The sequence below is a fragment of the Lepidochelys kempii genome, chromosome 4, assembly GCF_965140285.1.
Source record: "Lepidochelys kempii isolate rLepKem1 chromosome 4, rLepKem1.hap1, whole genome shotgun sequence".
In the NCBI taxonomy this organism is placed as follows: Eukaryota; Metazoa; Chordata; order Testudines; family Cheloniidae; genus Lepidochelys; species Lepidochelys kempii.
Genome location: NC_136383.1, coordinates 55,136,667 through 55,164,150, shown reverse-complemented (window position 1 = coordinate 55,164,150; position 27,484 = coordinate 55,136,667). Strand labels below are relative to the sequence as shown.

The 27,484-nt window shown below is 40.4% G+C and overlaps 1 protein-coding gene across 1 annotated transcript in view; it reads right to left on the bottom strand.

Moving 5' to 3' along the window:
• Window positions 1-25,644, bottom strand: part of EDNRA (endothelin receptor type A) — a 40,178-nt gene extending 14,534 nt beyond the window's left edge. Inside the window, exons 1-3 of the mRNA XM_073341301.1 lie at window positions 25,453-25,644; window positions 21,840-22,319; window positions 4,082-4,209 (exon numbers count right to left, since the gene is read on the bottom strand). Of these exons, the coding sequence (XP_073197402.1) occupies window positions 4,082-4,209; window positions 21,840-22,241 (530 nt within the window). The 5' untranslated portion in view covers window positions 22,242-22,319; window positions 25,453-25,644. The remainder of the gene's footprint in view (window positions 1-4,081; window positions 4,210-21,839; window positions 22,320-25,452) is intronic.
• Between the last annotated feature and the right edge of the window lie 1,840 nt (window positions 25,645-27,484).

Genomic DNA, 27,484 nt, shown 5'->3' with positions numbered 1-27,484 from the left:
AATGAATTTTGTTATATCACCTTTATATTGGTGCACATAATAAAATTCATGGGTCGGGGGTGGGGCTAAGGGGTTCGGAGTGTGGGTGTTGGGGGGATAGGCACCCCTCCTCTGGCCACGTCAGGTCTGAGCCAGGGCTAGGTTGGGGCCATGGGAGGGGCGCCCCAGTCACGGCAGGTCCGGAGCTAGATTGGGGCTGGGGAAGGGGTGCCCCAGTCGCAGCAGGTCCGGGCTGGGATTGGGTTTGGGCCACCCCTCCCCCGTCCGTGGTAGGTCCTGACTGGCTGGGTTCCCTGAGCTCCTGCGTGGCACTTCATAGGCTACTGCACACCTGTGCAGCCGCACAGCTTACAGGGAACTTAGCTGGGTACCCCTGCATTAATAGTTTGCCCAGTAGTTTGTGTTTGGCTAAAGTATATGCTCCAAAAAAGCATTCCGTCTTCATTTGAAGACATCAGGAGTTGGAGAATCCACCACTATCCTTGGCAGTTTGTTCCAATGGTTAATCACCCTCACTGTTAAAAATGTCAGGTTTCAGAGTAACAGCCGTGTTAGTCTGTATTCGCAAAAAGAAAAGGAGGACTTGTGGCACCTTAGAGACTAACCAATTTATTAGAGCATAAGCTTTCGTGAGCTACAGCTCACTTCTTTCTGATTGGAATTTGCCTCATTCATCTTCCAGCCAATGGTTCTTATGCCTTTCTCCACTAGAATAAAGAGCCCTTTAGTATCCGGTATTTTCTTCCTGCAGAGGTACTTCTACACTGTAATCAAGTCAGTCTTAATTTTCTGTTTGATAAACTGAACCGACAGAGTTTTTAGAGTGTCTCAGTGGAAGGCTTTTCCCCGAGGCTTTGAATTATTTTTGTGCGTTTTTCCTGCACCCTCTCCAATTTTTTGAAATGTAGACATCAGAACTGTATGCAGTATTCCAGTATAAGTCTCACCAATGCTGAATACAGAGGTAAAATCATCTATCTGCTCCTACTCACTCCTCCATGTTTATATAGAAGTTAACAAACATTATGTAATCATCACAACAACCCTATTGTAGTTAAGTACTACCATCCCCATTTTACAGAAGGGGAAACTAATGCAGAAAGGGGAAGTGATTTGACCAAGGACAAAGAACGAGTTATTGTCAGAATCAAATTTAGAATAGAAATAATCCCTTGCTTTCAATCCTGTGCTAACTCCACTAAACCACATTGGTTCTCTGCTATTGATCTGTTTTTTTTGGGAAGAGACCACAATGACTGCTCACTAGAAAAGCCAGCTCAGCTGCAGCCAGCTGGCTGGTGGCTGGGAGGATATTTATGGTGACCACTCAGTGCTGTGGTTTATTGGCATAATCTTGCCCATCTGCATAGATACTGAAAACTTGGCTACCACATGAAAGCATATAACCTGGAGTTAGTGTTCCACACAGTACAGTATGCAGCAAAGGCTAAATAAGACCTTACACATACGGGATGAGATCCTTACCTTTACCCTTCACCTTACAATCATTGTCTGGGACATGAGCAAGAGTAAAAAACTCAGTGGGAAAAAAAAGCCCTGAGTGACCTAAGTTTTCCCAACATTAGGCAGTACTGTAGACATAGCCTTAGTCACAGTCAGGCACTGTGTAGAAAAGACTCAGACTGTAGCCATCAGCATGAACCAGAATTTAAAAATGCCTGACAGGGAATTGCAACAAATGTGTGTTTCCTTTGAAGGGTAAAAGACTGGTGTGGCACTGTCTGTCAGCCTCTAAAAACCTTCTCCACATATGAACAGTATTGTCCCCCTGGGTATAAACAGTTAAACCTTAGTTCACGATCCATGCAGGCCAGTTTCTGTGTGGGCCTGGGTAATGGGTAGGGTTTCATAATAGACAGATGCAGTTAAAGGCAGGGACAATCTTGCAAAAAGGAGCAAACATATGGTTCCTAAATCAGGGTTAACATCCACAAAAGATGATTAGAGGAGCAACAGTGACCAAAGATGTGGAACACTGGGTTTTTCTGATTGTTCTGCCATTTGAAGTCAAGGATGTATGTGTAATTGACACCAACTGTGGGGCTTGAGGCATAAAACAAAGCTGTTTTATTAATGACCATGTATAACTTTTTCAGATATTTAATTACCTATTGCTCTAGAGAAGTAGTAGTTAAAGCAGCAATGCTTTGTCTTGACTTCCCTTTCAGATAGAATTTCACTGGAGTTTGAATCAATGTTCAGACTTCTTTTCCAGTAAGATCTCAGATTTATTTTGTATTTTAACAAGGCTTTTAATATGACAAAGGAGGTTGGAGGGTTGGGTTTTTTAGCTTGTTACTTATGAAGTGAGCTGTAGCTCACGAAAGCTTATACTCTAATAAATGTATTAGTCTCTAAGGTGCCACAAGTACTCCTTTTCTTTTAACATGATAATAGTTATAATGTTTATGAATACGGTTATTTTACCCCCAACCCATGTTTCTGTGTTTTGCACAATAAAACCAATTAATTTGACAATAACAAATGAAACCTTTACTTATGTAAAGGCTTCCTTATTTTGTTCTCTGCTTTACTTCCTCAAGTTCTAGTTGAAAATGTTGATAACTTTGATACACAATTTGTCCACAAATATAAGAAATGATGTGTTAATGCAATGATGCCAAGCTCAAAGCAGCACTTCCAAAAACTATGTTGGCTTAGTTTTGCACCATGGAAAACAAGATGCACAATTAAAAAATTTATATAATCCACAATTAGCATGGGTAACTTAGTAGTATCTGTATCTGAAATGGAACATAACATTGCGCTATTACCTCATATTTCTTTAACTGCACCCCAAAACTGAAAAACTTAAAACTCCATCAAGTTTTGGGTCTGAGCACTGGAAAAATAATTTTATCTCCCAAAAGATGTGGGAATGATATTTGCCTCAGTGTAAAACTTTGAAGTAGAAATGTGAGATCGTGAGAGAGTGCTCTAAGGAACAGATCCTATATCAACAACGTATGTGGAATGTATAGTTTATGGGATACATTCTGAGCAGTGCGATCCCACTGGGCCCTATGCTACTCTCACTAATACTACAGTAAATTGGGAGTAACTTCATTATAGTCAATTATCACATATATAATACTTTACAAACATTAACTAATTAATCACCAAAACAACCCTATGCTATTTCCATTGAAGTATAAAGCTAGTGTGGGATTAGAATCAGTATTGTGTTAGTTCTCAACACTTAACATTCCTCACAAGGGTATTGTTATCCCCATTTTATATGCTTTGCCAAGGATACATTATTTAGCATCTCACGCTACTACAGTAAATATTTGCAGGGAATATGTTGTGGGCAAACAGACATGTAGGGTCCGATTCAAATTTCAGTTGCACCAGAGTAAATCTCGATTAACCCCAGTGAAATCAGGAACTGCCCCAGAGAGTCAGTTTTCAAAATTTTCAAATGAGGGTGTCTAAAGTTAAATACTTACATAAAAGTGACCTGAGTTTCAGAGATGCACTCAGATCTCCCACTGACTTCGACACTTTTGAAAACCAGGCCCACTTTATTTAAGTCAATTGGACATCTACTGTCATCAGTAGGAGCACTGGATGCTTTTTGAGTGCACCCCTAAAAATAAGGACACTTTTATTTAGGGGCCTACGAATGGATTTAGGTTCTTGACCTTAGGCACCCAGGTTTGAAAATCTGGGCATGAGTGATTTGTCCATGGCTACAAAGGAAGTAAGTGCAAGCCAGGATTAGAACACAGGGATTCTTTGGCCCGTGCTGTGCTTTTAGATCATTGCCCACAATGACTTGCACCTAGAAAGCTATTTGTCCTTTGAGTGAGGAAAAATTGGGATTTTAGTACATACATTTAGTACATACATACAAAAAAGACGAAAAATTGCCACACAACAAATCTTAACAGTAAAACTGAATCCTATATGTTTTTGAGAGTATGAACAAGACGTATTGTTAAGGTATGCACTTATACCTGTGGTATAACCACACCATTCACGGCTCTCAGTTTTAGAACAAGCACAAGTGAGAGGTCTCAAAGAACAGTGTCCAACAAAAGGATGAGAGATACTATACCTGTCCACACTAAGGGCACAGAGATTGAGGACTGTGATGCCCACTGATGCCTTCTGTATAAAGGGGAGGAATTTGCAAAGAAACAGCCCAAAATCAGAATCCGCAAATGGCCACCGCTGAGCATGAAGCTAAAGAAAGGACATAAGATAATCAGAAATGATAACGTAGACAGTGAATATGTAACAACCTGTAATCATGACCTATCTTCGGATCCAGCCCTGATAGCCCAAAATTCTACATGTTTAAGCAATTCTCTTGGTAATGAATGAAAGTGGGAGGTAATTCTGCTGCCGTAGAAACATGGAGGAATTAAGGAGAGTGTTTAAACATAAGCAGTGGGAGGATGTATTGATCCTCTCCAACTGAGATAGTAACAGTTTCACTGTTAAAGGATCCTTTCCTAAAATGCTTCAGACACTGTTATGCGCACAGAAAATCAAATTCAGCCCTACCCTGGCATAAACTGGAGCAAACCCCATGTGTCTGCTTTCATCAGGGCTGAATTTGGCCCAGAGTCTAGCATTCAAGGCATGACTCACACCTCATAATGGGACACTTAAGAGCCTAATTCTCATTGTTGCACACAAACAGATTCTTATCATTGTAAATTTACCACTGGAACTTGTGACAGTTTTGGATGTTGGATTATGAAACCTGTGGAAAGATCATTATTACATGTATACAATTAGTACCATGTTATATTTTAAAGGGCAGGCATCCCCCAGGTGGGCTGTGGTAGGTGACAATAGAGAGGCAGTTTTAAGTGAGTATATGCATGAGTGGCAGCAGTTTGGACTAACATTTCTCTCCCCTAGGATGTATCAACATAACAAATGTGAATAAATTGATTCTTGAGCACAATTAGGGAACCAACAGTAATCTCCATCCCAGCTGTCATTTATGCTTTGAACAAGTAAAGATGCATGCAAAGCTTTGCTCCTTGTATTACAGTTTTTTCACATCTATGAAATAGGTTATATAACTCAAAGCCTTATATATAAAATTGAAAGACAATGCATCTGAGCCTGGGATGAGATTCTGTCAATGTCCTGAAGTCTGCATAACAGCATTTTTTGAAGGAAGTACAGAATAATAACAATACGTTCATTTTTTTATTTATACCTGAGCTTACTAACTAAAGGCATGGAAGTATTTGTATGACACTTTGCAAGTGGTGATCACAAATGTCTTCCATCTGTTTCAGGGGAAGGTGGGAAGTAATACCCAGTTACTTTGGAGACTTGTAGAGACTATGCTGAGTTTCTCATTGTGTATAACTTAACTAACAGCAATGATGGGCCCAACCAGCCCGCATGGGTCCTAATCCTCTGAACATTTGAGGAAGTTCAGATCCAGATCTAGATCTTAATTTTGTGGATGGCTGAATTAAACCCTGAGATTTGAATATCCCCAAGTTTCACCTCAGAAAAGACTAGTCCCTGCACTTGTGCTTTTCTTCCTCTCTGCACACAAGCACCCAGGTCAGGCACAGTCTGACCAAAAACCTTAAATCAGACCAGCCTTGTTCTAAACATTGGCCAACCACAGTGTGAACTGGTGCCAAATTAGAATTGATAATGAAATCCAAAACCACATGAGTTTCATGACATTTAGGTTTTGCTGTGTACATTTCCTACATATCTGCTAAGCACACAGAATATTATTTTCAAATGTCAACGTAATAGCCTACAGATACAACTGTGGCATTTCCAATCAAACATTTGTGGAATGTCATATTCCGGCTGCCACTGATCCAGGGCACAATGGTGAAAGGTGGGAGCAAGGAGTCATCCTTTCCCCTTGTACAGCTACACAAGAATTATCTGGAATCTCGGTGCTTTTGCCTTTTGACTACAAAAGGAAAAGTGAGTGTTAGTGGGTCAAGACTCCATCATTGCTGCAGTAGGCTTAAAAGTCATAGAATAATCTTGTATATTAACTCTGCTACTAAGAAAGCAACACGATGAGGTCTTTGGTATAATGTCTTAAGGATCTTCTCAAGATGAAATCACTCAGAGAAAAAAATTGTATAACATCTTTTCTGATCGTGCTTGTAGAATTGGAATAGATCCCAATCTCTCCAATTACCAGCAGAGCCTTTGGGTCTCTTTGTGCTCTCTCTTATGCCAGTTTTACATCATTATAACTCAGTGGAATTACTCTGATTACATTGGTACAAATGGTAGCAGAATGAGACTTCATCCCTGTAAACTGATACTGCCTATCTGTACAACAGCCCACCGTCTGAGTGCTAGCTTGAGCTTGCTTGTTTTTAGATTACAAAAATCTTGAGTTTATTTCCACAAATTCTCTTTTTTCCCCCTCTCTTCCTTTTTATTTTCAGCCTGAAATCTGGGGAAAGAGAATATCTTGGACACTTCCCAGCCAGCATCTTTCCTCACGTGAGCCCCAAACAGAACTCTGGTCACTGTGGAGCCCAGGGAACTTTTTCCAACCCTTATTGTTTATTACTGGACACCATAAAGGCATCTATTCCTGAAGTGCTTTTATACCGAGATTGGCTCCTCGGGTAAGTCTAATTCAGAGCTTTGACAATCAGATAGTCCATAAACATCTGTCCTCTTGTTTCCTGACTGAAGGCCAGACAAATGATTACTCTGTGGTATTAATTGGGTCACTCATCAGTGCATAATTGTTTGTTAGGGGGTTTCTTGCACCTTCCTTTGAAGCATCTGGCTTAAGAATGACAAAATCTTGGAATAAACTGGACAACAGGGTTTGATCTGGTATGGCAATTCCTATTGTTCTCAGCCAATTCCAAACATCTCTCCACTACACTACTTCGTTGCTAAAGCTTTTTATCTTTGGAGATATTTTGAAAATCTGTCTCTTCTGTCTATGCACTTTGGTTTCCAGGCCATCAATTCTTCTATCCACCTTGATTATCTGGTTAGTAATTTGGACTGTCATTTTTTTCAAGATTACATTCCGGAATCCACATATGATGTGGATGACCATCAATGTTGGTAAAGGGAAGGTGTGTATGTAGCTGTTTTGAGCACAGGACTGAGAATCATGACTCCTTAGTTCTATTCCCAGCTCTGCCCTGACTGCGGTGCAAACTGGGCAAGTCACTGCACAGCTCTGTGCATCAGTTTACCATAACAGTGTTATGATAAGCCTTTGTTAACCAAGCCTGTGTTAACCAAGCCTTTGTTATACTATAACACTGTTATGGGTAACATACCTTAGTCTCATCTCAAGCTCTTTCCACCTATGGAATGCTCTCTGGTGATTTGCTGCCTCCTCAGGGCATGCCAGATTTCTAGCCAGATTTTTCCAGTCCTTTGTTCCTGTAGAATGCAATGTGGCTGGAACATTAGACTGGAAGAGTTTGCAACAAAAACAGCATGCAGCATTCTGAGATTTTGAGTACATAAGCCATGGCCTCTACACTTTGTCACCATTGGGGATTTCACACCAGTAATGTGTTGGATGGAAACTTCTATTTTCATTGTCTTTGGGGAACATGAAATTTTTCACTTGCTGTTGCCCATGCAGTACAAGGAAGTCCCTCAGGCTACTGCTCAAGAGGGTCCACAGTCCTGGATCATCTAGACTTAAGGAACTAAACTCAGCAGCTGCTGTTTCTTGTGCCTCCACCACAGTCTTCTCTGATCTACACTTTTCTTCAGGAATGTGCATGGTTACATCCATTTGAGATTGAGATATGGATGCTGCAGTAGCTGCCAGGTCACCTGCACTCTAACTGGAAGATGAGGCATCTCCTCACCACTCACATCCTCACTGGGGCCAGAAGGCTCACCATGAACATTTGTGTCTATGTATCTCAGGAGAGCTCCTTCCTGCTTAGATAGAAAAGCTTCCTTTGCTTGCTTGCTTTTTCTGAATGCTGCCCCAGAGGGGCGTTTTCTTCTTTCACTCTTGACTGCTGTTCTGTGTCAGCTATAGTGGCTCTCAACACTCAGTTGAAGGGGACAAATAAGCAGGGTGGTAGCAGGGCCTGTGTGAGGGAAGATGTCAGTGTCTTAAGGGCCTAACTGACTCCTACTACTTCAGTTGACTGCCTGTTCTCCTCAAGTGGATTACGGGAAGCAGCAGGAAACAGGAAGCTTCCTGAGAAGCTGGTGTTAATCAGTCTAGGCTCCTGGGGTGCTAGAGAAGTACATAAGAGGGTCCCCCTCCTCTCTCTCCCTGCAGCTCATGCTGCTTTCTGTTATTCCCTCTCACCTTTTCTCCTGCCTGCCTGTTATGTCTCTTGTGGCCTCCTTCCTCCAGCACAGCACTCCACCATCTCTGTGCATCTAGTGCAGGGAGAATACATATGCACCAGCAGCAGACACAATTTTCTACACTCTGGGTCCTAGTGGCGCCCCCCACAGTCTGGAACCTGAGGCGGCTGCCTCAGTTCACCTCAAGGTAAAGCCAGCCCTGACTGCATTTTAGAAGCTGGATGGGAAGTGGGTGGGGGAAGCTCAAAGTTTTGATAGTTGGAAGTTTTACTGCCTGGGAAATGCAGGAGGCAGCTTAATATATTGGGATAAGCATATTACCTGAATGCTTTTTCTAACATAATAAGCAGTAAAATAGTTAATAATGTTGACAATCAATGTCATTAGGTTTCAGAGTCAACACCCAGTTTCTGTTTCGGGCTGTCTGCATACTTGGATAGACTCTACTACTTTGGCATATGGTAAATTCATATTCTGAAAGTTATCTTTGCAGCCATATGGCTTTGAACCCTTTTTTCTAAAAAAATGAAAGCTTAAATTTTGGAGCACAATTCTGCAGCATGTGTGGGTGAACGCTGCACCAAATTCTGCAGCAGCAGAATTACAGAATAGACACTGGTAATAGCTCTGCATTCTGACATCCAAGGTAAACACTTTTTTCTCTCTATTAATATGTTCCAATTGTTAAAAATTATTTAATCAGAATACGACAAATGATATATTAAATATTCCTATGGAGTCAGCAAAATTTACATCTGGTTTAATCTTACTTATAGTACAGGCTACTTATCTAGTATTTCTAAATTAAAGTTCACAGCTTGTTGTCAAAGCTACTGGCTGTTGAGTGGGGAAAAGTTTGCATGACACAGCAAAATATTCAGTATTCATTGAATACTGAGCATTTAGGTATTCATCCTGTCCTTTAAGGATAAGTTCTGATCTGTCCCATTGAAATTTTGTCCCAGTTTACACCCATCCGCCACAGTCACTCAGAATACTTGAATTGCTTCTATTTATGCTTTTTGGCACATAATAGTTTTTTTTTTAAGTGCCCCTTCAAACATTTGAAAAAAATCAGTGTGTGTATGGAACATCTGCTTTCCTTCATTTCAGGCCCACCTCCATGTTCTAATTGGATTACTCAGATTTTGAGAGATATTTTGATAGTTCATACCTTTCAGCCCATTCGAACGTTTACATTGTTTAAGGCCAATGACATGTTTCTGTATAAATCCAAATCCTTCACATCTGAAGGAAGTTTATCGTGTAACTGCAAGTTGAATGGTAAGAGGCATCATTCGATATATATAGTTTTAACAGGAATATTTTGTTTCTTTAACTGTATATAAAATATATAAATACTAGAGAGAGAGAGGGCCCCAGACTCAGGTCTCAGTACCCCCTACTTCTGGAGAGGTTAGAATATAAGTTTGGTTTCACTTGCTATTATACTAAAGGCATGATTCTACAGAGTGCTGAGCACTTCACCTTCCCCAGGAAATGCTCAGCACTTTCAGGTGTGATCTGTAAAGCAGCATACTTGTATTTAACCAAACCACAGCAGACAAAATGCTGTCATCTTTCCAATGGTTTCCCACTTTGATGAAAACATACACTCTATGTACCAACTGCTGATATCCTAACTAGGATTTGTGCTTGAACCATTGTAAAGAATAATGAATGATAGGATGATGTTTCACCAGCAAGTTATTGATCAGTTCCTCTGATTCCAGCTGAACTTACAGAATATATTTAACAAACTACAAGCCCGAGTTTTGTAAAGGGATCATTATGTGCACAAGAAATACACTCTACCTACACTCCCATCTATTAAACAGGGAGGGGTGGAGTCTGGCTCCCACTCATTATACTCTGAGTAGCCCAGTTAACTTCTTGATGACCACTTTACTACAGCCAGCAAGAATCTATTCTATATGGACTGGCAGTACTCCAACAAATATTTGCCAGGTGTATATTTGGGTTTTTTCAATAACCCTTCGCTTGGCTGAGGCCTTTGATTCATTTCAGAGGCCACAGAACAGCTGCTAGAGATGGAAGGGCCTAATCTGTAAAATTTCGATTTCCAATGCCCCACAAGATAATTGCCCAGCCAGTTATGGAGACATGGCTCCAGCTGCAAAATTCAGATCTAGGTTTTGATTCCAGATGCTCAGTATTTGGATCTGGGCCAAATAACTATTGCTTTCAATTCCTACTGCTGAAGGTAGGATTTGAAGTGGCACTGTCAAGGGGAAAGGCTTTGCATGCTGTTATCAATCCCCTTAGCCATCCAAACATTTATTTACCATTATAGTTAACACTTAAGAGTCAGTAGAAAGAAAGTCAGTTGTTCTTTTATTTGCACTGTATATGGCGCCAGCATATTTCAAGCAATGGAAACGTATGTGCACTTTGTAGTGACTATCTGAAACTCTGCTACTACAAAGAAAATATTGGCATCAAAAAGAAAAGTCTTGTACTTGAAAAAGGTTCATTTAGTCACTGGTTTTCACAGTGAGACCCTGTCATAGTTGCAGCATGTACACTTCCTCCTGACACCCCAGGAATCTCTCCTTTCGCAAGATGAAAAGTATTTTATTCCTTTTGTTTTGTCCTTTCTATTTTTTCCTTAACTGAAGTAACACTAGTACTGAATCATTATACATCCCTTTTAAGTTGATTTTAATAAAAATCACTGGAATCAGAATTAATTTATTTCATTTTTCAGATTAATTTTGCAATTATTTTGGTGGGTAGTTTCCATTATTATTCAGCCCTGCTTATGCATTTATTGCTTTCCTTTGGATAAGGTGTCAGATTTTTCCTCTTCAAATATCTTTAGAATCAGTAGGTCTGATCCTGCTAGCACTTGCATTAGTTTTACACCACTGCAAGTCCAATGTCCTCTATTTTCCCATTAGGGTACAAGTAACTCCTAAAAACTTCAGTACAAATTACTTGTATCCTTTGCATGGGACTTTTGGACCCATTGATTTTAATGGAGTTACTTCTGATTTACATGGGCATGAGATAAAAATCAGACCCACTGAGCCTGATCTTCCACTGCCTTGCATGTTATATAGTCTGCGCACAGTGGATGTGTAATGCTACCTAATCAAAATGGCACTCAAAGGAACAAGACAGTGGAGAATCAGGCTCAGTATCTCTCCGGGTATTCTGACACTCCATAATACAGGCCACATCTCCAGCACAGGAACTATAGGGACACATCTACAGCACCACAGCTATGCCAGCATAACCCACTAGTGTCGACACAGCCTACAGCAACAGAAGGGATTTCCCTGTCACTGTTGGAACCACACCTCCCTGAGCGATGGTAGCTAGGTCAATGGAAGAATTCTTTCATTGCCATAGGTGAGTTTACACTGTGGTTATGACGGCACAGCTACAGCACTCAGGGGTGTGGATTTTTTTACCCTTGATTGCCATAGCTATGTCGACCTAAGTTTTAAGGCCCACCATCAAATGGATTCTGCTTTTGCAATACCATTAGTAAAGTCTCCAAGGTTTCAGGACAGGAGACTTCCCAAAAGAAACATGTTTTCCCCTTGTGCATTTCACAGCCACAGAGTAGTCTGTAAAATCAATCGATGGTGCAATTCCTTTGAGAGAACAGAGTGTCGTCAACAACATATTTTTACACTGAAATCAGAAACTGAGATGTCAAGGTTCTACTCTTGGTATTCAGAAAAATTGACCAACCAGCCACAACTTCCGAGCATCCCCCTCTCTTCTTACAACAGCCTCTCCACCCAGATTTTGGAGAATTGACGCAAACAAGGAAGAAGCGTTGAGAACATTCCACTGAAATGATTTTTAAATATCACCCGGTTGGTTTTACTTTGCTGTTCTTGCTATTTCTTAAGCACCATTAGTGAGCGAGCTGCTGTACGAAACACAGATAAAGACCCAGGCACCTAATCCAGGTCCCAAGCAACTAACAATCTAAGAGACAGAATGTTATAGTCCTCCTACATGTGTACACAACAGTACATATGCACATAGGAAAATCTTGAACCTAGAGCCAAGTACATGGGCTGCATTGGATACTCGATGTGAAATGGCTCTAAGCTGCTCTGTAGGTGCAGGTGGCCACCGCCACATCCCCAGAAAACCAGACATTCCAATATTTCTAGGAACAGCGTGGGCCTTCCCCTGCCGGTGTGACCTCATACACATGGTACATGTAAGGTTACACCACATGGAAGATGCCATTTTTCAGAGCATGCCAACCTGGACCTGACAGCATGACCTCGTGCTCTCTTGAAGCTAAGCTCTGTTTAACAGAGTGTGTGTGCTTTTTATGTAGCACACTTTCCCCTTACGCAGTAGAATTGCATAGGTTCCATGGCCAAAGGACCCTTTGTTGTTGTGGAGGTGGGGCTGGATTTGCCCCTTAGTGAAGATATCTAGATGGAGCTTTGTTAGGCATTGTACTCTCCAACGGCTGTACTTCTGGGACTGCAATCTGCTTATCGCAACTTGCTAATATGGCCCTCATTTTGAAAAAGTCTCAAAACCCTTGAAATGAACCATGCAACTTGAAGCAGAGCAATATGCATTTTTTGCTTGCAACTCTGCTGTTTGTATAGTACAAGAATATGATTTTGGCCCTTATTTCTCTCTTGCCCAAAACTGGATGGAAGGGGACAAACTAATATAAAATATCTTTAGCTCTTCAAGAGCCACAGTCCTGGTGTACCCTCCCCCGGTGAGGTTAGTGTTGGAGTATGGACGAGAGACAGGGAGTTAGTCTGGGACCCAAGCTATCCCAAGCCTCAATATTGCAGATACCCAGCCAGCTATGTGTTGGGACTCCCTCTACATGTCTCTCTGGTCCTCCACCAGCCACTTCTGGCCAGTGCTATCACTGGTTGTCTCCCCTTATGTTTTATAGGTCAGTCATTCTCAACCAGGAGTCCGGGAACCCCTCGGGGGCCCTGAGCAGGTTTCAGGGGGGCCACCAAGCAGGGCCAATGTTAGACTTGCTGGGGCCCAGGGCAGAAAGCCAAAGCCCCATCACATGGGACTGAGGCCCGGGTCTCTGTGTCCCACCCCCCAGGGCTGAAGCCGAAGTCTGAGCAATGTAGCTTTGCCAGGACTCCTGTGGAGTGGGGCCCCAGGCCATTTCCCTGCTTGCTGCCCCCTATAGCCAGCCATGGCTTTTATATGCAGAAAACGAGTCATTGTGGCACAGGTGGGCTGTGGAGTTTTCATAGCATGTTGATGGGGGCCTCAGAAAGAAAAAGGTTGAGAACCCCTGTTATAGGGAATCAGAAAGCATGGAGCTTCAAACAACACTAACTCTCCACAGTGCATATTGCAGTTCTTTGTGGGGAGCATATTGTTAGTTTTGCTCCTCCCTCCTATTCGATTTTCTGCGAGAACAATGGGCAATGCAATTTTTTTGTAAGGGGTGAAAGGTCCTGTGGAGAGGTAGGGAGTATCAGCAAGGCCATTTCATTTTCTCCCCTCTGCACTGTCCCATCACAGTTTTTTCTGCAGCTTTTACTCCCCTTTGTCCTGCTCAGCAGAGGTGGGAGTGAGCAACAGGGCCTCTGGCGATAATATCCTTGGATTCCTAGTTTTTTTCTTCCCGCTTAGGCAGTGAGATGTAACTATGGATGGGGCTGTACAGACCTCATTGTGAAGCAGAAGGGTTACATTTCACAGAGATGCTGAAAGCTCGGATAACGAATGCCTGGTTCTGAAGCAAACAGCAGGTAAAAGTTTTTGAGTTTGTCTTTAAAATTCTTGTACTATTATTTTACGAAGTCTGCGTAGTGGTAAAGCATTCCTTACAATTCTAGACATCTCCCTTGTGGTATTTTTGTTGTTTACACAGTATGATTAGTTGCTCTTTTTATTTGGTCTGTGGTGTTGGCAAACGTCCTCTTCTTTTGAGGTGTACTGTACTTCAAGTTGTGCTACTCTTCTTCAGAGGAATTATCTGTTAGGTATGCTTGTGTGCATGGTGGTTTGTTGAAAAGATTTTTTTCCCAATCCCTGGGCAAAGTGCCTCTTTTATTTTATTTCCAATTGTGTTGCCTTTTGTATGTTGCTAAAGGAGAGTGACAGTATTGCTAACCAACTACTGCAGAACTCCTGAACCCTGGATATGTGCAATCAGAACACTCCCTTGTTATCTGTCTATTTCAGCTGATTGAAGAAGGAATAGAGAGAACATTCTAAAACATTCTTGTTATACCTAGGGCACCTAGCTACTACAGTGATCAATGCACTGCAGATCCACAGACACCATATATTAGAAGGAAGGGCAGGGAGGAACTGGTTATGTGCTGGGTGAGGACAAGTTACCTCTCAAGGGGTTTCAATACTGCCTACTAGGTACAGCTGTGAGTAAGAGGTGATGCAGCTCTGCACCACCACAGGGGGAGCTCTGGTAGGGATTGTACTGCAGGAGGCAAAATCTCTTCCCCCAGCTCTTTGGAGTGCAGTGCAAAGGTACATGTTGTACTTTCTTTTAGGTTGCTATAATCTGCTTCCACAGTGCAAATGGGGAAGACAGGTACTTGTTTCTGTCTCTTCCTGGCCCCTGTTGACCCCATTTGGGGTGATTTGTGCCACCAGGTACGTTAGGATGGAGCAATTCCTGTATCCTCTCAGGACTGCTTTTATACCCAGCCATCGCATGTGGGCATCAGGAAGGGAAGACTCATTTTGCCCCTCCTCTCCCAGACACCCAGACTCAGAACATTCTTACCACTAATGTACTGAGTTCTGTGTAACTTGCAGGTACCAAGCCACTACTTCTTAAAATCACTGATCTGAACAGAGTGGAAGTTCAGATGCAATCTGTATGCAATCTACCCTTGAAGGAGCTAATACTTAATGGAAAACATGTATTCATAGAATCATAGAATCATAGAATATCAGGGTTGGAAGGGACCTCAGGAGGTCATCTAGTCCAACCCCCTGCTCAAAAGCAGGACCCATCCCCAATTAAATCATCCCAGCCAGGGCTTTGTCAAGTCTGACCTTAAAAACTTCTAAGGAAGGAGATTCCACCACCTCCCTAGGCAACGCATTCCAGTGTTTCAACACCCTCCTAGTGAAAAAGTTTTTCCTAATATCCAACCTAAACCTCCCCCACTGCAACTTGAGACCATTACTCCTTGTCCTGTCCTCTTCCACCACTGAGAATAGTCTAGAACCATCCTCTCTGGAACCACCTCTCAGGTAGTTGAAAGCAGCTATCAAATCTCCCCTCATTCTTCTCTTCCGCAGACTAAACAATCCCAGTTCCCTCAGCCTCTCCTCATAAGTCATGTGTTCCAGACCCCTAATCATTTTTGTTGCCCTTTGCTGGACTCTTTCCAATTTATCCACATCCTTCTTGTAGTGTGGGGCCCAAAAGTGGACACAGTACTCCAGATGAGGCCTCACCAATGTCGAATAGAGGGGGACAATCACGTCCCTCGATCTGCTCGCTATGCCCCTACTTATACATCCCAAAATGCCATTGGCCTTCTTGGCAACAAGGGCACACTGCTGACTCATATCCAGCTTCTCATCCATTGTCACCCCTAGGTCCTTTTCCGCAGAACTGCTGCCTAGCCATTCGGTCCCTAGTCTGTAGCTGTGCATTGGGTTCTTCCGTCCTAAGTGCAGGACTCTGCAATTATCCTTATTGAACCTCATCAGATTTCTTTTGGCCCAATCCTCCAATTTGTCTAGGTCCCTCTGTATCCTATCCCTGCCCTCCAGCGTATCTACCACTCCTCCCAGTTTAGTATCATCCGCAAATTTGCTGAGAGTGCAATCCACACCATCCTCCAGATCATTTATGAAGATATTGAACAAAACCGGCCCCAGGACCAACCCCTGGGGCACTCCACTTGACACCGGCTGCACATGGGCAAAATCCTGCTTTAAATTGGAGTTTCTCATCCGAGTATGGATGGTGGGGTTTAGATTTATGTTTGCAGTGGGCTTGGTTCTACACCCCTTTTGCACATGCAAGTCCTTTAGACTTCAGTGGATGCTACTTGCTTAGAAGGACGATAGGATCAGGTCCATTTTGTTTCATTATTATCCATATTAATTGTGATGGTAAAAAGAAACCCAGCTAAGTGTACCAAACTGTTAAACATTGTGACTTTTAATTAAATCCTTGTGCAGGAGGTGGGGATAGGTTAGTTTAGCTCCTCACCGCACATTCAGACTTTTTGCTGCCCAAAAATGCTAATGACTAGGAGTGCTGCAACATAAGACTTCGTTCAGCAGAAAGAAAAAGGCAGAGATTTCATGCAAATTTACCACAGGCTGGTCACATGCTATTTACCAGAGGCATGCCATTCACAATACTCCGCCTAATGCTACTCTACACGAACCGCTGAGGTTTGGGTTTGCTGGTGTGACTAGGATATGAACCTACCAACAGAAAACCTCAGTCCATAAAAGATAACACTCTTTTTTTTCATCTTGAGCACTGGAGATATATATCAGCTCTCTGGATTGGGGTCATTGACTTCACCACCAATGAAATGAATATGAAAAATACCCTGTTAATCAGATTTAAAGAAGAAAGGTACAGAAGGGGCCAGTTTGGCCTCAGTTATTTGTATGTAACCTAATGGTCCAGAGAGTTAAAACTATTAAATGTAAGGCAAGGAGTCATACATCAACCTTATTTCCTAGGTTAGATTTGAATGATTAGATCTTTGTTTTAAGTATACATTAAAAACACACACAGGGTGGAAGGTGAGCTCATGTTAAAATTGTAACTTAATGCTTTCCAGGGAAGCTGGGTTGCATTAGACTATTTAATTTATGTTTTAATCATAAATATTTATGAAATCCTATTTCAACCCCCATCAGATATTACTCAATCCTGAACACTTTGCCATATTTTACATGTTATGTTCACTGCTCCAGCAATTTTTTACAAAAAATAGTGATAGGTTTTTTTTATTCCCTTGCTGGATTCAAGTAACTCTCATGGACTTGTAGGCATCAGGAAGGGATCCCTTTGCAGGGAGATTTGGGCCCAAGCAGTGTAAACACAATAGAAATTTGATTAAAAACAAAACTAAAAGTTGTCTTAAGACCAGTGTTTCAGTCTGTTATGGCTCAGGCAAATTAGTGAATATTGCTAATGTCTAGAACATTTTTGTAAATCATTAGGGGGTAGCAGTCATGAGGAAAAGAGGTTAGAGGGTAATAGTAGTTGGAGACAAAAAAGTCCTAGAAGATATTTGAGTCCATCTTCCTGACAAGGCAGGTTTAGAAAATAACTTAAATATAAAGGACCAGATCCTTAGCTGATATATGACTCCACTATGTCTGTTTGCAGTATTGCTTCACATTTAATTAGTTCAAACTGCGAATTACAGGAAGGATCTCAATTGGTAATATAGTGGTAGACTCTTCAAGAAGAGATAAAGGTTCAGATTGTAAGAGTAAATCCCATAATTTATTTCCTGGAAACCACTTTCTGGCATTTTGATTAGGTTTATGGAAAAATATACCCAAGTTCTGAATATATTCTTCACTTTTTATGATTGTGTGTGACTGGCAATTAGTAAATTTGCTGTATTTGAAATTTACATTTTATGACTATAATACATTTAGGTTAATTTATATTTTCATGATTTCATATACCTTATAAATGCAAAGAAACACAAAAGAAACAGATTTTGATACAGCAAACAATAATGAAATAACCTGCCCACAGAGGAAGCTTATTCTTAGGCCCAGTCAGTTAGTGTATGGTTTATGTCTTGAATCATGAAAATTTCTGTCTCTTATATATTTTTATCCTGTTACCTAACTGTGGAAGTCTTATTATCTAGATAAATGTTTCAACTCTGATGTCCAGGAAAGTTTGTCTGACTAAACAGTGCGGGATCTGTAACTTACAAAACATTTGAAATCATTTATACATAAACAATTGTGTTATATTAATTTGTAATGGAAACAATTAATACTATCTACAGCAGAAAACCGTTCTGGTGCCTCCAACTCAAACTGGTCTGGCTTTGCTGAAGTTTATATGGCTCAGCATGAAGCTGACTTCTGAAATATAGACACTTAAAATTTAGATCAAAACTGAGTGCAGAAAACCTTTAAACTGGTGTTTGACCCACGAGGAAGAAAGCAAACTTTGTTTCTCTGAATTCTGATTTTTCATTAAAAACCAGTCACATCCATTTCCAAGTTCCAATAATATTTTCAGCAGGTCCCAAAGAAGATGCCATGAGTTGCAGCTGTCAGAATGCAGTTAAATGCTGCTGTGGATTTTAGGATTCCTGTATGTCCTAAAGACAGAGCGTATTTTAAACTAAATTATAAAATAGAACATTTTTTTAGAAGTAGTTACTATTTAAAAACAACTCTTCCTTTGACTAGTAATATCACCATGTGTTTTTTAAGTCATGGAATGGTTTATATTAAAAATGTACTATAATAACATTAACATTTGTTAGGGGAATTGCCAAAGTGCTCAGTTCTAATAAAAGCTTCTCAGCCAACTGACAGTACACTTCAGGGATAGAAATATATAATATATTATATTTCAAAAACTTATTCAGGTTGCAAAGTCAAGCACTCAAAAATTAAGAAGTAGGAGAATTTACTTTAATGCAACTTTAATTCTGCTCCCTGTGTGTATGAATTGAACACCGGTGGAAATCCTAGCTCCAGAAAAGTAAATAGCAAAACTCCCACTGACTTCAGTGGGGCCAGGATTTCAACTACAGTCTTTAATTACATGATTATATACTATTTTTTCCACAGTGCCAAAAGGGTATTTTGATAGGGTGAGTGAGGGCCATTTTGTTTGTATTCTGTGTGGCTGCTTTAGAATGATGCATGAGATACAGCAGGGCCAGCAAGCATGCATAGGGCCAGTGGAATATTCAGAGATATAGGGCGGGTAATATCTTTTATTGGACCAACTTCTGTTGGTGAGAGACACAGGCTTTCGAGCCAGGGAGAGCTCATCTCAGGTCTGAAGAGGAGCTCTGTGTGGCTCGAAAGCTAGTCTCTATCACCAACAGAAAGTTGGTCCAATAAAAGATATTACCTCACCCACCTTGTCCCTCCAATATCCTGGAACTGACATGGCTACACCTACACTGCACACAGTAATGGAATATTTAGAAAGTTAATGAACAAATCTCTAACAGGTTCTACGACGCATCTAAAAATGACAACTTTCTCTAGCTTGTAGCTTGACCACATTTCAATCGATTTTCATAAAACCGGCAAAATGTCCTCTCATCCAGGACTATCCTCCTCCCAAATTTCAAGTTCATGCTCTAAGTCAAGGAGGCGCTAGAGCTCTTTAAAAAATAGCTTGAGGAAAATTTTTAATATTATCAAAATTACCTCTAAGCTCATTCTCAAAACACCTGTACCACTTCTGCTGAAACTTTCCAGTAAAATTCCATCTCAGGCAAAAGCAGAACATAGAAAATATTCCAAGATGCACCATGGCAGTTCAACCAGAGAAAGACTAGAGATCATATAGGATGTAGTCCAGCCCATGGAGAAGAATGGGAGCATGAGGCACCTGAATTACATCTCCCATAAGGCACTAAAGCAGCTCAGGCAGATGTATATTAATGTCAAACTGACCCAAATCTAAACCTTTAGAGTCTATTCGATAAGCTAAAATATTTTGATTTGGGTCAGCTCAGCCTGAAACAAAATATTTCATTTTGATTTTCCCAATGGAAAATTGAACATTTTTGGAAAAGTTAAAATTTTGCCACAGAAGATTTTGATTTTTCAGAATTTGCACTTTCCATTGAAAAACAATTTTAATGGAAAATTTTCATCCACTGTAGTTGCTACCAGCTTCTAATACAACACATGTATTTTTATGACCACAACTTTGGCTTGATTCTGATCTCACTGGTTTAAAACCAGGATAATGCTATTAACTTATTAACCTCTAATCTATACCAGTGTAAGTGAGATCAGAAACAGGCCCTGTGTCTTATTTCATACATATACACATATATTTGATTAGTTTTATAAAAAAACAAAGTAGAATTTCTTATAGCCTTGTGGTATGTACAACTGTATTATAGTTCTGCCCCTAATTATAATTTATAGTATACATTTCTAGAGAGAGAGATTTTCAAAATCTGAGCTATTTTCTTTTTATTTTAAAACCCATTTTTAAGCCCTAATAGGCAAACATTTACTATATATTTTATTAATGAAAAAAGATATATATGTGAGTGTGAAAAAATCAGAAATTTGCCAAAAATCTTTGGAGGTTAAATTGTTTATTTTATAACAGTGGTTTTCAACCTATGGTTTATGGACAGTTGGGGGTTCACAGACTATGTCTAAGAGGTCCGTGAAAGGTTGTTGTTATCATAGAACAGTGGTTTTCAACCTGTGGTTGGCAGACCCCTGTGGGTCTGCAGGCTATGTCTGAGATTTCCAAAGGGGCCCACACCTCCATTCAAAAGTTTTTAGGGGTCCGCAAATGAAAAAAAGGTTGAAAGCCAGTATTTTATAATATTATGCCTTGTTTGAGGTCCTAGGGAAAGAATAGTCATAATAATCTCAGCAGTGTGTTTGCTTTCGAGACTCACAAGGCTAAAGTGAAAAAAACTTTACAAACATATTTCAAGGGTTTCTAAAACACATTCAGGCAAGTTTCAAGATCAGCCAAATATTTTGATCCCCATGAAAATAACCAAGGTACAATCCTGTTCTTGTTCACATCAACAGCAGCTATATTAGGTCCCACAGGAGTCTTTTGCTTAATTAAAAAAAATGTGTCTTTTAAAATCTATTTCTAATTGTAGTTCTGTCCTTCCAACCCACAGCATATATCAGTGAAGTCTAGATCTCTTTGGGCCCAGTATAATCATATGATATAATCATGCAAGTTTATGGTCAAATTTGGGCCAGTAAATGTACAATTCAATATAAAAAGTAGCCTTTTATGGGTTTGCTTATTATATATTAAATCAAGGCTGCACTGCGTAATTTAGTTACATTTAAAAGAATTGTTTATAATCCTTCATGTATTTTGACAAATCCGTCTGCCAAACAGTACTTAAACACTATTCTGATGTATAAGTGGCCTTAACAATCATAAACTGATTTGAGCCTCTGCCATGACTGAATGTTAAATTCAAGCCCTACCACTCAACTCTATTGACATTCTGGAAGGGCTAATAAATCATCACATAAAGACTGTGTAAATCATAGGAAATATTTTCTGTATAAACAAAGGAAGACTAGGATATGTTCCCCAAATGGTAGCTATCAATCTGATCCATAAAGAGAACAGCCGTCTTTTCAAAAGCTGCTCTCTTCATTTGTTTAATTCTGTCCTCAGCTAGTTGTCTGAAGGACACCATCCAAAACCTAAAAATGATGTCTTGACATTTGCTTTTGAACATAGACTGAGTTAAATTTCCCTTTCCTTTATAATTAATAAATAGAAAAGCAGTAATTAGAAACAAACACACTGATACGTTGTCACCCTGTTAAAGAACAGCAGTTAAAGTGTACCCGTTGCTGCTTCCTACCTTATATACATTGATAGGAATATCAATGACAATATAGATAAGATCTCCTAGTGCCAGGCTAGCTATCAGCGCATTGGGGCCATTCCTCATACACTTGTTCTGGTAAATGATCCTCAGCAAAGTTGCATTCCCAACCAATCCAACGATGAAAATAATACAAGCTATCACTGTGTTAACATATTTGAAAGTGTCAACAATTTTAGTCCGTTGGGAGCAATAGTTTGTTTTGTTGGGTACCATGGGTCGGCTAGTAGTAAGGAGTAAGCTGGGCTCTATTCCAGAGTACGTGGTCAAATAGTTTCCAGAATCACTCAGATTGGTGTAATATCTGTCAGAACTGTCGCTGAGGACACATCCAGTGACAAGCAGTAGCAAGGAGACTCTTAAACAAAAGGTTTCCATCCTAAAGTCTTGAATAGCAGGTACATTCAATGAAATAGTTCTTTCAATATTTCAGTGTGATCCTTCTCACTTCTTCACCTATATGGAGAAACAAAACATAAACAAAACACAGATTAACAATTATCTTATTTCTCATTTCAAAAGAAGTGCTTGTTCAGCTTGTTTTTTATACTAGTTAAGCTATCTTGAATAATAGATTACAAAATGAGACAGAAAATCCCCATGGCATCTGAGGGGTAGTGCTAAAGAAATCCTGCCATATCACAAAAGTGTGTAGGAGTATTTGTCTATATAAGGGATAAAGCATTCCAGACAACAAGTGATGGATAAGAGTTTTGTCACAAGACTTAAGCTTCCCAGTTGAGTAAATCAGCATGGGGTGTCTTGGCAGCATTACTGATACTTTAATCAAAAGAAAATTTAAATTTTTCCATAGCTGGAGTTCTGCTAAATAACAAAGCCACAACCCTAAATTCATAAATTCTATTTAAGGCCAGAACGTATTGTTATTATTATTTGTTTTAATATTTGTTGGTGTACTGCAAAAATCATGCTATAGACCTATTTTTCTTTGCCATAATAATTAGCTGGCTTTTAAAATTTAAAAGCCCTGAATATATCATTTTCAAGTCCAGTTCATGAATAAGTAGTTCATTTAGTGCCAGATCCAAAGCCCTCAGAAGTAAATGGAGAGACTCATATTGACTTCAGTAGGCTTTGGATCAGGCCCTTAATGCTTTTAAATCTGCTACATATACTAGTAGGCTAGTAGAAATTTATCCTGGATATTTCAGAATTCCAATGCAGCTCATGTTCAGATGTTAATGGTAGATAAGTTAATTATAATTGTATAAAAAAGCAAACATGATAGATATTGCATACTAAATACTTGGCATGACATCCCAAGGAATAACCCATGAAATCTGCTGCTTTTAAAGGGCACATCAGTAGTAGGACATTCTTCCACCACAAGTGTGACCCTGAGTAACAGAAAAGTCTGTGGCCTATTTACTGCAGTGGAGGATGGTTATCATCAATATTAGTAATGCTGCATCATGCTTCAGGTCATAGAAACCACTCTGGGATTCTCTTTTGTGAAGTTTAGTGCTCACTCTCAAGCCCCAAAGATTTTTTCCCTTCCCTTCAGCTCAGTGTGACAAACTATCACAAGACATCTCTGTGTGAACTAGGATAAAGTCAAGGGCAGTGTTGAGCCAAACTGGAGATTTGAAAGTCCAGTGCTGCGTAATATTACTCGGAGAACTTGAATGAAGGAGTTGCAGAGGTACTTTTAAGTTAATTAATTCCAGAATATGTGGAGATTCCCCTCCTATTTTTCCCTAAAGGATTATTAAACAGAATAACAGTGAAGAATTTACAGTAGAAAGCAACGAGAGTTCACTGACACCGGGCATTTGGGCACTATCATAATACAAATATTTAGTACTACTGCCTACTATGCTCTTCCATTCCAGTAGGTGGTATGTAAAGAGTCTTGAGTGTGTAACAGGAGCATACACATCCCTAATATCTGTATGCGTGTATTTTGCATAGAGTATGCCTGTGTTTGTCCTCAGTGGTACAAATTCTGACCTGCTTCATTGGTGTAGCTAAAACCATAATCCGGCCCACTATATTAGTCTATGTATATGATCACAAACCCAATTAACTGGTATCTGTCTAAGATATTTACTTTAAAAATGCTTGTTCGACTAGTGTCTCAGGACCACTAGCAATACTTTGCACTGGTTTAGTGCTTTCAGTTTAGGATTCTAAAGCACTTCATAATAATTTTACAACAACAATTTTACAAATGGGGAAAATTAAGTCACTGAGAATTGCAGCGTCTTGTCTTGTTCAGACAGTAAATCAGTGATACAGCCAGGTATAGAATCCAGATTTTCTAATACCTAGTCCTTTGCTTAAACCATGCCACTAACCTTCTCTTTCTCAGTTTATGAACTTTTTATGTGCAAATTTGATATATTACTTATATCCCACATAAATGTGATGTCAACATGGTAGTCATACAAACAACAGGATGAATGATGTACAGAATACCCAAGACCCCAAGAAGAAACCTTTCCTGAAGAGGTAGAAAAATCAAAATGAAAAGAATTCCCATATACTAATTCCAAGAACATGGATTCATGATATACATATTCCAAGATATGGAGTCACTGACAAATCCTCCACTACTATGTGCGTATTTTCAGAGTGCCTGTATGGTGTGTAATAGCAGTGCACAAGCACCCCACTGCATGCAATATAATAATACTTGTGTTAACTGTCTGTGAGAATACAATATAATAGCCCATTGTATTTACATAATCTCAGTATCGAGAATAGCTAAGGAATTTCTGTGCATTTACAGGCCATATGCATGTGGTGTCAGTGTGTCACTGACACAATGACAGGTTTCAGAGTTGCAGCCGTGTTAGTCTGTATTCGCAAAAAGAAAAGGAGGACTTGTGGCACCTTAGTACACTTAGTACTACAGCTCACTTCATCGGATGCACGAAAGCTTATGCTCAAATAAATTGGTTAGTCTCTAAAGTGCCACTAGTACTCCTTTTCTTTTTACTAACACAATGGTACACAAAATTTCTTACAACCAGCACGGGACGTTGAGAATAAAACTCCTAACTTCCCAACAACAAATATCCTGCTAGGGAGAGTAAAGCCAGGACAGTCCCCATGTCAAGATTTTCAAAACCAAACCGGGCAGTTTGAAATGAATTGTTTAATTCATTAAACACTATTGAGATTTGTAAACATTTAATTCATTAAATTAAAAAGGCCAAAAGACACATGAGGTTTAAAATGGGATCTAATAAACTTAACTAGGACAGAAGTTTCAAAGCAATTACAATAAAAAGTACTGAAAAAAATAATTTTCTCCTAGTTAGATCTCACTAAACAAAGTGTAATTGGTTGTGGGATATCTGCCCTTTTCCCTTCTTCCAACACAAAAGAAAACACCCTCCCTTCTAGCACTGTCAAAAGATCAGTTCCAAAATGCAAGTGGCAAAGCATTACCATCCACAACTCCCCTTCAGTACTGGGTATCTGTTATGCTCTATACATTTTAAACTTTTTAAAAAAATATTTATTGCAAAGGTAAAATAAGATTCCTGATAACTAACACACACTTTTATCATCATCACCCAATCCCTTTCTGAATTGTTAAGGATAAGTGCTAAAACCATACCATGAAGCTCCCTTGGCTCTTATCCAGGAACCATACAGCTGCTTCTGCCCCCAATTCCGTGCATAGAAGACTGCAAACTCACTCCAAGTGTAGTTCAGGCTGCTGCTGAGAATTTCCTCAGTGTGGCTTCTTCTGGGGAAGCCTTACCAAATCCTTTCTCAGTGTGACTGGGTGGGATTGGAAATCTCCACCTCCACTGTATCAGCAAGAGAGAGAGAGAGAGACAGAGATGTCAGAACGTCCCCTCTTTCTGTCCCCTCCCCCATTTAACCCCCCCTCCAAACCTTCAGCCCAGACTGAGACCCTGCCAATGTTAAACACAAAGGCTGCTTCCCGGGCACAAGGGAACAGTGAGTTGTTTAACCATTTCCTCCCTGAAATGGAGTTAACCTAATATGCTGGGTTCATTTAAGCAATAGATCATAGAAATCCACTACAGTAGCTTTCTGTTAAAGAAGCCCAGACAGTCCATTGAAACACTGGACAAAAGAGCAAAGTAGGAGGCATAAGACAGATAAGCACAGTGGGAAAACATTGGCTCTTGAACATTTCCATAACCTTTGCTTTGTAATTTCCCATTTGTTATGATTAAAAGACTTTTACAAGAGAGTGACTAAAATATGATTTGTAAAGTGTTAAAAAACCTGATCCAGAAAGTCAGATTGCCCAGAGGCAGAATTCTCCAAACTGTGGTCCATGGATAGCTTGGTGGTCACATGTTGCTATATCTCCTCCTCCCGATTTCCAACGGCTAAACATTAAAAAAGTCAGTGAAAATACATTATATTTCCTAATATTGCTGTGTTTCCTAATATTTCCTAGTATTATTCTTCCAGGTGAGCAATATCTTGTGTAGGTGTAGTTGCCTCAGAGATGTTAAGCATTTGTGAATGGGAGGGTGTACTGTCCATGGAATTGCAGATGAGAGGGGAGGTGTCCATGAGACAGTCACTCTATTCAAATGAAATCCATGCTCTCAAAAGTTTGAGAAGCCCCACCTTATGGTCATGAACCTTCTTCACTCTGAGAAAAGTATGATTATCTCACCGAAGGCACCTGTCTCCAGTCACAGGGCCTTCGGCACAGTAAAAAATTTGGGCTAGGATAAGTGTCGTATTAAAGCAGTCCAGGAATGCAAGCACACTACAACCCAGGGCTCTATGGATATGGCTACACAACAACAAAAACAAAACCCCACGGCTGGCCCATTCCCGGCAACTTGGGCTCATTGGGCTTGGGCTGTGGGGCTGTTTCATTGCTGTATAGACTTCTGGGCATGGGCTGGAACCTGAGCTCTGGGACTCTCCCACTGCAGAGAGTCATAGAGTCTGAGCTCTAGCCCGAACCCGGACTACACAGAAATGAAACAGCCCCGCAGCCCGAGCTTGAGTCAGCTGGCATGGGCCAGCCATGGTTTTTTCTTTGCTTTGTAGACATACCCTATCTGGTCCAGGCCCCACCTGTGGTTGGTATGGCAAGAGCAGAGGGGCCCACTTCTCTCTCAGAAAAACGGAGGTGTCAGGGCCTTTCTCCAACCCCCACGAATGGAAGGAGAGGCCCATGTCTTTTTGGGAGCAGCAAAGGTCCTCTTTTCTCCAGTAGAGAGGCAGACGAAGTGGGAATTGATACTCTGGTCCTTACCCCAGCAGTTGAGGTGCACCTGATTGTGTAGGTAGGAAGGTCCTTCCCAGAATGTTCTTCTGGGATATTGCTGATAGTGCCTTCCCATCCCAACCTGAGCAGTAGGTCTTGGAGTTAACACCCCCATTTAAATTAATAGGGCAGTTTACTCCTCTTGGAGCTATTGTTTCAGGCTCTCTGTAGACTCATGCAGATGTCACAGTATCAGTTACATTTTAGTTTATGTTTTCAAACTTTTCTTTTAAACCATGAGAGCTGGAAATATTTTTAAAATGAGAACTCAGATTTTGATGTAATCACATGACTCCGAGAGCCTGAGTCTAGGCAAAGGCCTGTAGTGCCCATGTTTTCATCCAGCTCTGGCTGAGATGATCTGATACTCCATGAAAGC